At 46.1% G+C, this 11,914-nt stretch overlaps 1 protein-coding gene across 1 annotated transcript in view; it reads right to left on the reverse strand.

Annotated features, from left to right (window-relative positions):
• Positions 1-2,190: 2,190 nt before the first annotated feature.
• Positions 2,191-11,914, reverse strand: part of LOC119442905 (protein argonaute-4) — a 32,093-nt gene continuing 22,369 nt past the window's right edge. Inside the window, exon 4 of the mRNA XM_037707967.2 lies at positions 2,191-2,502. Coding sequence (XP_037563895.2) covers positions 2,191-2,502 — 312 coding nt within the window. The remainder of the gene's footprint in view (positions 2,503-11,914) is intronic.

Raw genomic sequence — 11,914 nt, forward strand, 5'->3', positions numbered from 1 at the left:
ATTACCCAAAAGCGTGTCGTACGATGGCTTTATCCCAACCTGCCTATATTTATGGCGGTGCACTCTTTAGAGTGCTATAGAGCAATGTGGTTAATTTTTGGCTAGAATGGCGCTAATTACGCCCGTACGGGTAATTGTACCTACTCTTCGACTATAATAATGGCTTCTTTTGTTGAGACGAACGTTTTGATACCACTTGCGACTCGCTGCGACGCTCTGGAGGCGTGACAGGGCCGGTTTTATGTGTGTGCGTGCGGGTGTTTATTAGAGCGAAAGCTCTACTGCGGCATGTCTCGCAAGGTCATTTCTCGCGTCGCAATGACCTTGAACCACCGCAGCGCAACTGTGGCAGGTGTGACGTCACGCCACGTCATCCGCTGCGGAGAGGCGTTGCAGTTGCGCTCGCTCGGAACCTCGCCCTTTCGGTACCACGTGACTAAGCGAAGCTGTAACGGCTGCTTCGCCGCCGCTTAGTCGCTAAGTCTCGCCATGGATTGCGCGCCGACTGGACCATCTCTGCGTGCCTTTCAGCGCAATCGACAGGCTGAATCCAATCATCCAGTAGATATAGGTAGACAGCAGGCTGCGAAATCTCATGCAATGGGAAAGTCGGTTGCTGAAATGCAGGAGCAAAGGGAGGCCAGATTAGCAGGTTATAGAGGAGCTTACCAAGCGTGGAAGCGTCCATTAATAAAACACTATGTGCACAGTCTTCGCAAAACCAAGCCAAACAGACCTTTCGTTCGTGATAACTAGGTTTACAAGAGTTAAACGAGAGCTAAACAAGAGTTAAACGACAAACACTGCTAGCGAAGTGTTTATCGTCTCTGTCAGGTTTTGTCCTTCGCGCTGTGCGTCGTTTTACCAAGAGTTAAACCTCAGCCACTTTTTTTCCGCGTTTGTGCGCGCTGCGTGCGAGCGTGTGCGCGCACTGCGTGCGTGTGTAAGTGGGGTTGCAGGATACCCACGTTCCAAATACGCCAAAACCATGTGAACTCTTCAAGAGGTAGCACACGCATCTTCTGTCTGACGATGAAGAAAGAAGAAATTGCCACGCGACTGGCCGCTCGAGGCGCTTTGCGTTCATCCGCGGGCTTCTTTCACGCTCTAAAAAAACTTGCAAGTATTGAACAACCGAAAGCTGTGTCGGGAGTTTTTCATGGCACTCTACAATTTTCTTTTTGGCCCTTTGGAAATTAGAACAGTACTTCTCGAGTTATATAATTACAATTAATTAAATCTCGGTAACGAATATATTACTAGCCGCTATTCCATTCTATTGGAAACAATATGCGCTAGGTTTTCTTCGAGTAACTCAATTGCTCTCTTTTTCATTTTTTTTGTTGGTGCATAATAGTAGGGACACCCTGTATACGCAAAATGGAATATGGTCACGTATTAACATTACGTTTCAGTCGTGTAGCGCGTGCACGTAATTGTTGAAATTTAGCAGTTGCTTCTTTTGTTTTTGCTGCGTAAAACATTCAGGGCTCGGCTGTCGGCACACTTGCGCCTGCGCAGTCAGCGAGCCTAGTCAGACGCGAGAAAAATTGGTTTGCACCACGACAGTTCGCTTTTGGGAAAACTTTATTGTCCCACTGACCAGAGTGCAACAGAAAAAAAAAAGAACAACGGCGTTTTACGTCCTCCACCTTGCACACAAAAAAAAAACCCAGGAGAGAACTTCCGCTGGGAAAACCTGCAATAAAGGAATATCAGATGTATTGAGGGGCACGTAACTTTAATTGCAACCATACGCGATATGTCTACCTCAATATGTTCGGGTGAACAGCGAATGACGGCGATCTCGATTAAGTAACTGATAAGTAACTAATGAAGGTAAACGTTCGTGCACAATGAAAAAAATAAATGCCTATCACTAGCATGGATGGTAATCAGCATAAAGTGGGAGCCATTCGCGTAAATCCATGCGTTGTTTTAAGATATGTTAGGTAAAGTAGGCAGACTCTGGCCGCAGAACAGCTGGCTCATGCGGTATCTGCCCTTTCGAAGAGCACGATCACGTGACATAAAATTGTATGCGTTGTTGTCTGTCTAGAATTACCACAGTTCAGAGAACTCGAACGAATATGTTGAAAGCAACAGTCGTACTACGAACGATACGAGAAAGCATTGTTTGCGTCAAACACACCAACTCACAGACCTCAGGGCGACGGGAGCAGCAGCACCTCAGACGAAGTACATCGAGGTCTGGAGTGCGTCCAGGACCCGGATGGCCTCAACGTACTGGCTGGTAGCAATCTTGTCCCCACTGCCCCCAGAGCAGTCACTGCTGGAGCTGGACACGTCCACCTTGCTCACGATGTGGTTCTTGGCCCGTGACGCGGCCAGGTGCGCGTAGTAGACGGGCGCAGGGATGCTGACGCTGCGAGCGCATCGGGCGTACGTGTGGCAGAGGTAGTAGCTCAGCTTCTGCAGCTCGTCCGCCGTGAAGTTGGAGTCGTCCCACACGATGTAATAGTGCGCAGGGCGGCTGGTGCCCTGCAAACAACCACGCGAAGCACTTCGAGGGGCTGACCGAGGTTGCATGCTGCTGGCACCAATGCATCAGACACCCGTAACGAATCAACGTATATGTAGCCCCGTGTGTGCTACAATCCTACACATCAGTCCTATACAGAGCTCCGTTACCCAGGAAATTGCGCAGTCAATCAACAAACGGCGCCTAAATGTCGCGGCATCACGAAACTCGAGGTACAAACGAACGTGTAAGCAGGAACAGTAACAAGACCGGACGGCTTTTAATAGTCACTGCTTCTTGCTCTCTACGTTTTTCCCAAGTGCCGATATGTCTTGTTACGTTGTCGTCTTTGCCGAACTATAGACACGGCAATATGCTCAGTCCAACAATTATACGCCATCAAGCACATAATTACTTAATTAGAGCGAATATAGCTATGCCTTTTTCCTGGGGTTTAATTGGCGCATGTGCTCGGTCGGCTTCATGCCAAACGGACCGATCCTATACACAGTCAGTTGAGTGCAATAGTAAAATGTGGTCATTCCGAAGACTGCGTGACGAGTCGGAACTGATCCCGGACACGGTATAAATCGCGGTCGTGTGGTGGGGGTCTGCGCGTCTTTCCGGGCGGGTACGTATTAGCTATGCCGCAGTACGCGTAGTCGACGATGAACAGTTTTATAGCCCTTTATTAACCGCGTCACGAAAAATTCGTTTAACTTCCAAAATGGATTCCAAAATGGATGTTGGACCTCCATAAACTTTCATACCCTAGAAAAGCCTGTTGGTCGAGTTTCCGCTGAAACACTTGAGGTGCTTTAATTATTATATGGTATATATGTGGTTAAGAAATATGGTGATGAATGTAGAGAGCAACTGGAATATGTTTAAGACGACAATTTTTAACCTATAACAGAAATATGCACCTATTCGAGGAATATTCTCAAATAAAATACATCTTGGTACAACAAGTACATCAGCCAACTTGCTAACGAAAAGAAGAATTTGTTTTTCCAAGAGTGAAAATCTAGGAACGTTTCTCATTGGTTATCTTACAAAACAGACGCTTCAGCGTGTTCTTATTTCCACTTAAAATGCAGCAAATTTTCATTTGCCTACTAACGCGACAGGCTTTTGGAGTACGGTAAAACCAATAACACCCCAAAGTAGTGCCTCAATAACCCAATAATATTAACCTAATAATAACCCAAGGTTCTGCGCCTCTGTTTTGAATGATGCTTTCGTTCAGTCATTTTCTTCCGCAACACTTTGTCACATATGCCCAATATGCAGAGTTTCCCAAGGATCCGGTAGTTCTTTTATTCGGTTGGAATCTCAGCACTGATCGACAAACTAAAGCTAAATTCCTCTTGTTAGGTAAATCATATTAATATGAAGTTCTTAAAAACATTTATCAGAGTGCTGCTCAATTATTCTAGAGTATTTTTTTCGCAATCATACGACTCAGGTTATTTACCCGAAGACTGAAAAACAAGTCGAATCATGCCAATTTTCTCACTCAGGACAATGTAACCCGGTAAAATATTTCACATACGTCAGTTCCATGTAAAATTTTTGCATATTTTTACACATCTTGTCAATTTTATATAGAACATAGTTTTTTCTCCACCTTACAACGTGCCTTCCGCAAGTGTTTCTCGTGCAAACTCAACCGACTCTGGCTTTATTGTGGATTGTATTTAGTTTTACCGAACTATTTGATAATATTAATCACTTTGCTGTTACATAATCCAAGTGCGTTAAATGCTGACCCGGAAGTACTTAACTGGATCCGTGAATATCTATCCTGCCGTGTCCAGTATGTTACAGCTAACGCTCTCCTCCAGCTCCTGTCTGTTCTGGCGTAACCCAAGGATCAGTCCTTGGCCCTATTATTTCTCATTTATATTAACGACTTGCCTAATAACATTTATTCCAGAGCTTGTGCGATGACGATTCTGTTATTTACCGGAAATTAACGATTCAGACGTGACACTACATTAGAATTATCTAGGTAACCTAACTCAGTGGTGCCACACGTGGCGCTTGGAAATAAATACTGATAATTACAAAAGCATCCGCGTCACTAGGCGTGATGTTCATTCTCCGTCCTATTTCCTTAAAAATACCTCCCTGCAAATTACATCATCCTATTGCTACCTTGGTGTTTACATATGTGGCAACTTGTCCTGGAAGCATCTTGATGATGATGATGATGACCATCCTCATCAGCCTATTCATGTCCACTGCAGGACGAAGGCCTCTCCCTGTGATCTCCACTTACCCCGGTCTTGCGCTAGCTGATTCCAACTAGCGCCTCCAAATTTCCTAACTTCATCACCCCACCTAGTTTTCTGCCGTCCTCGACTGCGCTTCTCTTCACTAGGTATCCATTCTGTGAATCTAATGGTCTACCGGTTATCCATCTTAGGCATTAAATGGCCTGCCCAGCTCCATTTCTTCCGCTTAATGTCAACTAGAATATCGGCTATCCCTGTTTGTTCTCTAGCCCACACCGCTCTCTTCATCTCTCTTAACGTTAGGCCTAACATTTTCCGTTATATAGCTCTTTGTGCGGTCCTTAACTTGTTCTCGAGCTTCTTTTTTAACCTCCAAGTGTCTGCCCCATATGTTAGAACTGGCAGAATGCAATGATTGTACACTTATTTTCAATGACAGTGGTAAGCTCCCATTCATGATTTGGCCATGCCTGCCGTGTGCACTCCAAACCAATTTCATTCTCCTGTAAATTTCTTTCTCAGGATCAGTGTCCCCTGTGAGTAATTGACCTCGATAAACGTAATCCTTCACAGACTCTAGAGCCTGACTGGCGATCCGGAATTCTTGTTCCCTTGCGAAGCTATTGAACATTATTTTTGTGTTCTGCATAATAATCTTCAACCCCACTATTACAGTTTCTGGGTTAAGATCCTCAATGATTTGCTGTTATTCGTTCCCGTTATTGCTGAATAGGACAATGTCATCTGAGAATCGGAGGTTGCTGAGGTATTCACCATTGATCCTCACTCCTAAGCCTTCCCAGTCTATGAGCTTCGATACTTCAAAGCATGCAGCGGAGAGATTGTGTCTCCTTGCCTGACCACTTTCTTGATACGTATCTTTCTTCTTTCTGGGATTTTACGTGCCAAAACCAGTTCTGATTATGAGGCACGCCGTAGTGGAAGGCTCCGGGTTAATTTTGCCCACCTGGGGATCTTTAACGTGCACTACAACGCAAGCACACGGGCGTCTTTGCATTTCCCCACCATCGAAATGCGGCCGCCGCAGCCGGGATTCGATCCCGCTACCTCGTGCTCAGCAGCGCAAAGCCTTAGCTGAATAAGCCACCGCGGCGGGTGATAGGTATCTTTCTACTTTTCTTGTGGAGAATCAAAGTTGCTGTGCAATCCTTGTAGATATTTGCCAAGATATTTACGTATGCCCCCTGTACTCCTTGATTACGCAATGTATCGATGACTACTGGCATCTCTACTGAATGAAATGTTTTTTCATCACCTATGAAAGCCATATAGAGAGGTGAAGTGTACTCCACAGATTTCTCTATTACCTGATTTATGACATGGATATGATACATCGTAAAATATCCCTTCCTGAAGCCAGCCTGTTCTCTTGGTTCGCTGTAGTCAAGTGTTGCCCTGATTACATTGCAAATTATCTTGAATATTTTATACAATACCGAAAGCAAGCTAACGGGCCTGTAATTCTTCTATTCTTCAACGTCTCCCTTGTTATGAATGAGTATAATTTTGGCGTTGCATATAAAGGCCAGCAAAGTTTTCAAGCATGATATCTCCTCCATCCTTGAAAAAAATTGACTGTTATTTCATCTTCGCCAGCAGCTTTTCCCCTGGTGATGTCTTGGAAGGCCCTTCTAACTTTATTGCTAGTTATAGAAGGAGCCTCTGTATCCTGTTCACCCCTACTTCGAGTGAAAGTAGCTTGGCTGCTCTGGGTACTGTATAGGTCAGTTTAGAATTCTTCCGCTGTTTTTACTATGTCATCGAAATTGCTGATGATATTACCTTGCATATCTTTCTGGGCATACATTTTGCCTTGTCCTATGCCAAGTTTTCTTTTCACTGATTTCATGCTACGTCCATATTTTACTGCTTCCTCCATCTTTTCCACGTTATAATTTCGGATATCCCTTATTTTCCTTTTATTGATCAGTTTCGACAGTTCAGCGAATTCTATCTGACCTCTCAAGTTTGCCACTTTCATGTTTGGCCGTTTCTTTATTAGGTCCTTTGTTACTTGGGAGAGCTTACCTACTGGTTGCCTTGGTGTTTTACCTCCCACTTCAATTGCTCCTTCTGACATCAGCCTATTTGCGGTTTCATTCATTACCTCTATGTTGTCTTCATTGTCCTGTTCTAAAGCTGCATATTTGTTTGCCGGAACCAGCCTGAATTTGTCTGCTTTTACCATTACTGCGTCTAGGTTGGTCTGTTTCTTCTTGACTAATTTTATTCTTTCTTTTTTCAAATTGAGGGAAATCCTAGACCTTACTAACCTATGGTCACTGCACTTTACCCACCCTAACACTTCTACATCCTGAACTACGCTGGGATCGGCAGAGAGTATGAAATCTATTTCATTCTTTGTTTCTCCATTAAGGCATTTCCAGGTCCACTTCCTGTTGTTGCGCTTCCTGAAGAAGATATTCATTATTCAGAGCCTAGTCGTTTCCGCGAATTCTACCAACATCTCTCCTCTAGTGTTCCTAGAACCGATGCCGTAGTTGCCAATTGCTAGCTCACCAGCCTGCTTTTTCGCTACTTTTGCATTGAAGTCTCCCATGACTACAGTATACTGCGTTTTCACCTTTTCCATTCCTAATTAAACATGTTCATAAAAGTGTTCTATTTTTTCATCGTGTGACTGGAGGTTGGGGCGTAGGCTTGTACTACCTTCATTCTATACCTCATATTCAGCTTTATTACGACGACTGCTATCCTCTCGTTAATGCTGTAGAATTCATCAATGATACCCACTATGTCCTTATAGATCAGGAATCCTACTCCAATTTCTCTCTTATCTGGAAGACCTCTGTAGCAGAGGACGTGGCCGTTAGTCAGCACTGTATAAGCCTCACCAGTTCTAACTTCACTAACGCCTATAATACCCCAGGTAATACCTGATAATTCTTCAAATAGCTCTGCAAAGATAGCCTCACGGGAGAGGGTGCGCAGGTTAAATGTTGCCAGGGTCAGTTTCCCGTGGCGGCCTGTCCGGACCAAGAGATTCTTAGCACCCTCTGCCGCCTCGCATGTTTGACTGCCGCCTTGGTCAATTGCTTCACCACCACTGGGGACCGAGGGCCATGGAATAGTTATTGGAGTCATTAGGAGGTAGTGGCCGAATACTGCACCAGGGAGGCCAATTCCTGATCTGGTGAGAGAGTGACTTTGTCGGTGATATTTTTTTGGCGCCGTCAGGCGCTACTCCATGCCTGAAATGCGCCAACGAGAAGAACATGTTTTGTTGACAGGGATGGTGCCGCCATCTAAGAGAGGTGAAGCGAACTACTGCAACGTGATATTCACGAGCGCTGATGGGCAACGCGTCGTATTTCTGGGCTTTTACGTGCCAAAAGCAATTCTGAATTATGAGGCACGCCGTAGTGGAGGGCTACGTACTAATTTTGACCGTCTGGGGTTCTTTAACGTGCACTACAACGCAAGCACACGGGCGTTTTTTCGCATTTCGCCTCGATCGAAATGTGGCCGCCGCGGCCAGGTTTCCAGCTTGCGGCCTACCCCTCCCAGTCCCGACCCAAACGCGCGCATTCCAAACCGGGTTACTCGAAGCATACCCATAAGCAGCTCCACTTAGAGCTCACTAACGAGGGGTGCGCGCTAGGGAGCCTATATAAATTAGCAGGCTCCCTAGTGCGTGCGCACTCGCGGCGGCGCCCAGCGCTTTTCGCGCTAAGCCTTCCCGCTTGGCGCATAGTCCCTTAGGTGCGGGACTATGCTGGGGAGCATATTGACCCTTTTCGCGGCGATCCCGTGGCCGCTACCATGTTTGATCACGTAGTGACGCGTACATTGCTAGTCTCAACTGCCTCCGTTGCCTCCGTGTTTGCAATAGATGTGTATGACGTCAGTGCGGCTTAGCAAACCTCTATTTCGGGAGATATTGTAGACTGTGACAGAGTGGACTTTACGTAACTTGGCCACAGCTTCAGGGAACATGCAAAAGCGCTTTCAAAGCTCATTAAGCTACGTCCAAACGGTGCGAACAGCGTCTATGGTGCTTGCTCTAAAATCAGGGCTAATTATGTATTCCAAACTATCCAAATTATGTATTTGGATATTAGGATAGTTAAATTGTGATTTTGATTAGCGGGGGGCCCCATTACCGACGCATTGTTGATTGCGGGCAAGCATTCGGTGGCGAAAGGCTCTGCATAAGGATCATAGTGTCGTTGGCTGCGTCGTTAAGCGACCGAGATCGTTACTGCTGACATTATTAGAGGTGGGACAAGGAGCAAGCAGCAGCAATCACTTACTACTGTCAGTTCGAGTCTCATGCCGCTGGCGAGGGGGCTTCCTGTGCTTCACGACAGGTCGTTGGCAGAAAGTTGTTGGATCTGCGTTGGGCTTCAGATTTTTTTCCCAAGTTCTTGTAATAAGCGTAATGATCTCTTAATACTTCAAGCGAACCAAACGTTAGGCTACTTGAAAAGAAAGGTCTACCTTGCCCCACTCTCACTAAAGTTGTTACTTTACTCTAAGAACGTACTACTCCAGTATTATATATCATCGTTTGGACAAGCGAGCGAAGACGATGAGGGCGAAGTGACGCGACCAAGCACTCTGAGCTGTTGGGGACTCGGGGTAGCGTTTAGGCCGGTGATCATCCATAGGGACGAATACGTCCGGCAGTAAGAGCGAAAGAAAAAGGGTTTATTCTACAATATTGACAGTGGCTCCAGATATAGTAGCCCACTCCATGTAGGAGAATTTTGACTGACTCACTCACTACATAGCTCAGCACACATGAGAACAGGTCAGGACACACCCACTGAACCAAATGTGTCCGCTTGTAAAGCAGTCGTCTTGCCTAGTTGACCCGACTAGCGAATCTGACGACCTTGGTGCGGCCAACCAGAGGGGCTGTATTGTTCACAGAACTCCGCCTCTAATGGTGCACCCTCATATTTGCCGCCACGGCGCGGCCATATGGGAAACCGAGATCGTCGCTGTTTCCACGGTAGTAATTCCACAAAGTTTGCCCATTCGCATCAATACGTGGCATCTGCGTGACGGTCAGCTTGTCATGGTCGGTGTCGGGCACTGTCGCCCTCTGGACGGCGCTGATGAAAGGGGCTGCCTCGGGGGCCACACCCAAAGGAGGCGCCCGGCCTATTCGGGACGCAACAGACTGTTCCACCACCGAAAGATCCGACCTGAGGGTCACCAGCCGTCAGGTTGCCCTAAGCGTCGGTGGTCATTCGCGACCTCGCGATTTGTCCTTGAAACGATGGCCGATGGCACACTCGAACTTGAGGTCCCAGCATTAACTTTGTTGTGGCCTTCTCCTTGGGAACACACAAGCACACATACGACCACAAGGCCCAGGAAAGCGGCATGCTCGCGCCGAGAGTCATCGAGTCTAGCGAACAAACCAACGCACCGACCTTATCTACCAAAAGCACGAAAGCAGCTATCAAATCCCTAAACCTTCGCTGAAGTCCACAGTTTTTATATGAGCCGAGGATCCGCAACCTCCTCGCAACATCTCATACGAAAGAGTCATTCCCAGTGACAAAGCACCACATGGCGCGCATGCGCCGGAATTCCGCTTAAATCCACCAGGCTTGGCTTGACCCAATAATTTGGAAACCTAAATTTTTGCCGCCAAAGTGAGCTCTCATGTACCTCTGAGTTCTACAAAACCAGATCGTCGTGCTGCATAGAGTCAAGGTAGAATACTCGAAAACGCCCTCAATAATTTATAAATGAAATTTCACACGCAGCACAAACGCCGTCAACCGTCTGTTCGTAATCTACGTCCATTATTAACGCACGTATTAGTGCCACTGAGAGCCTCTTTGACTTTATGGATGTACTATCAGAGTCACTCACTTTGGGGTCAAAACTTATACTTGCGACTCAGGCACTATCCTTTTCTTTCTCGTTCGCAAAAGGACACGCACTACAGAAACAACAAAACCAAATCTTGCGGAAATTACGCGCTGAAAACTAGAAAAAGATTCGCGCTTGTTTCTAAGTACTTTCACGCACTAAATGAAACTCAAACTGTTGTTGCCTTCCAAATACACGTTAGAGAGACGCGCCAACGCTTTGCTTCTTGATGTCCGCGCATGACACGCCTTAAACGAACGGTACAAACACATTCGAAAAAGGTAAAGTTACACAACAGCTCCTTCAGATAACACGTTTTACTTTCAAAGAAAAAGTCTCGCGAACAATTCCAAAAATGAACTGACAATCAAGCACGCCACTACAGGCTTCAAACAAATAACGTGGACTTGATGTTGGAAGTGTAGATGACACACACAAAAAAGGAGCCTATCTGCTTAGAAACAAAAGAACGACATTGTTGCTTTGTGCGACCCCTGGTGACATGCTGGAACACCAGTGCGGTGGGGGTCTCTATACGTGCCACTGGGTGGAGCTGGGTCTCTCCCATGCCTCTTTGCTACCACCAACCCAGCGTGGCCATGCCGATCATGTGACCCGTGCCTCGCTGACCAATAGCGAGTATTCCCCCACCATAAAACCACCTGCAATAAACGCGGGAGGGCAGTCTCCCGTCAGTCTCGTCGAAGCTTGTCTGCGTGTCTTCACTTTACGCGCCCTCCCGGCGTTCGGCCTCTCCGTCAGCCCGACGCGCGTTACGCCGCGTTCCTGCCCTACACAACAGACATGTTGAAAAAAGTATCGTAAAAATTAATGCGTGAGCAAACCATCTCCTTCGGAATATTCCTGAGTATCTAAAATAAACGAATAAAAAAATCTTGAAATGTGCTTATCGAAACGATCTTGAGTCTCAACGATATCAAAACGTTTGACCAAACAGTAAAAATAAAGAAACATACAAACTGTTGTCTCCACAAAACCAGTATTGCCGCTTTTCGTTCCGAATAGCAGCCTACGGTTGCGTCAAATCTAAGCCGTACTCGAGGCGGGATTCCCTACCACTGTAAAAAAAAATTGCTTCAGTTTACGGTGAAAGTTGAAGGTAAAAAGTTGCCGGACACTTTCCGTAAATGAAAAACGGAGTTTCCGTAAAACGGACAGTCTGTAAAAATTTTTTCCGTCGAATGAAAAACGGAGAGTTCCGTCAAATGGAAAACGGAGAGTTCCGTCAAATGGAAAACGGAGAGTTCTGTTGAATGGAAAACGGTGATTTCCGTCGAATGGAAAATGGTGATTTCCG

Source organism: Dermacentor silvarum, chromosome 1 (genome assembly GCF_013339745.2).
Source record: "Dermacentor silvarum isolate Dsil-2018 chromosome 1, BIME_Dsil_1.4, whole genome shotgun sequence".
Lineage (NCBI taxonomy): Eukaryota > Metazoa > Arthropoda > Arachnida > Ixodida > Ixodidae > Dermacentor > Dermacentor silvarum.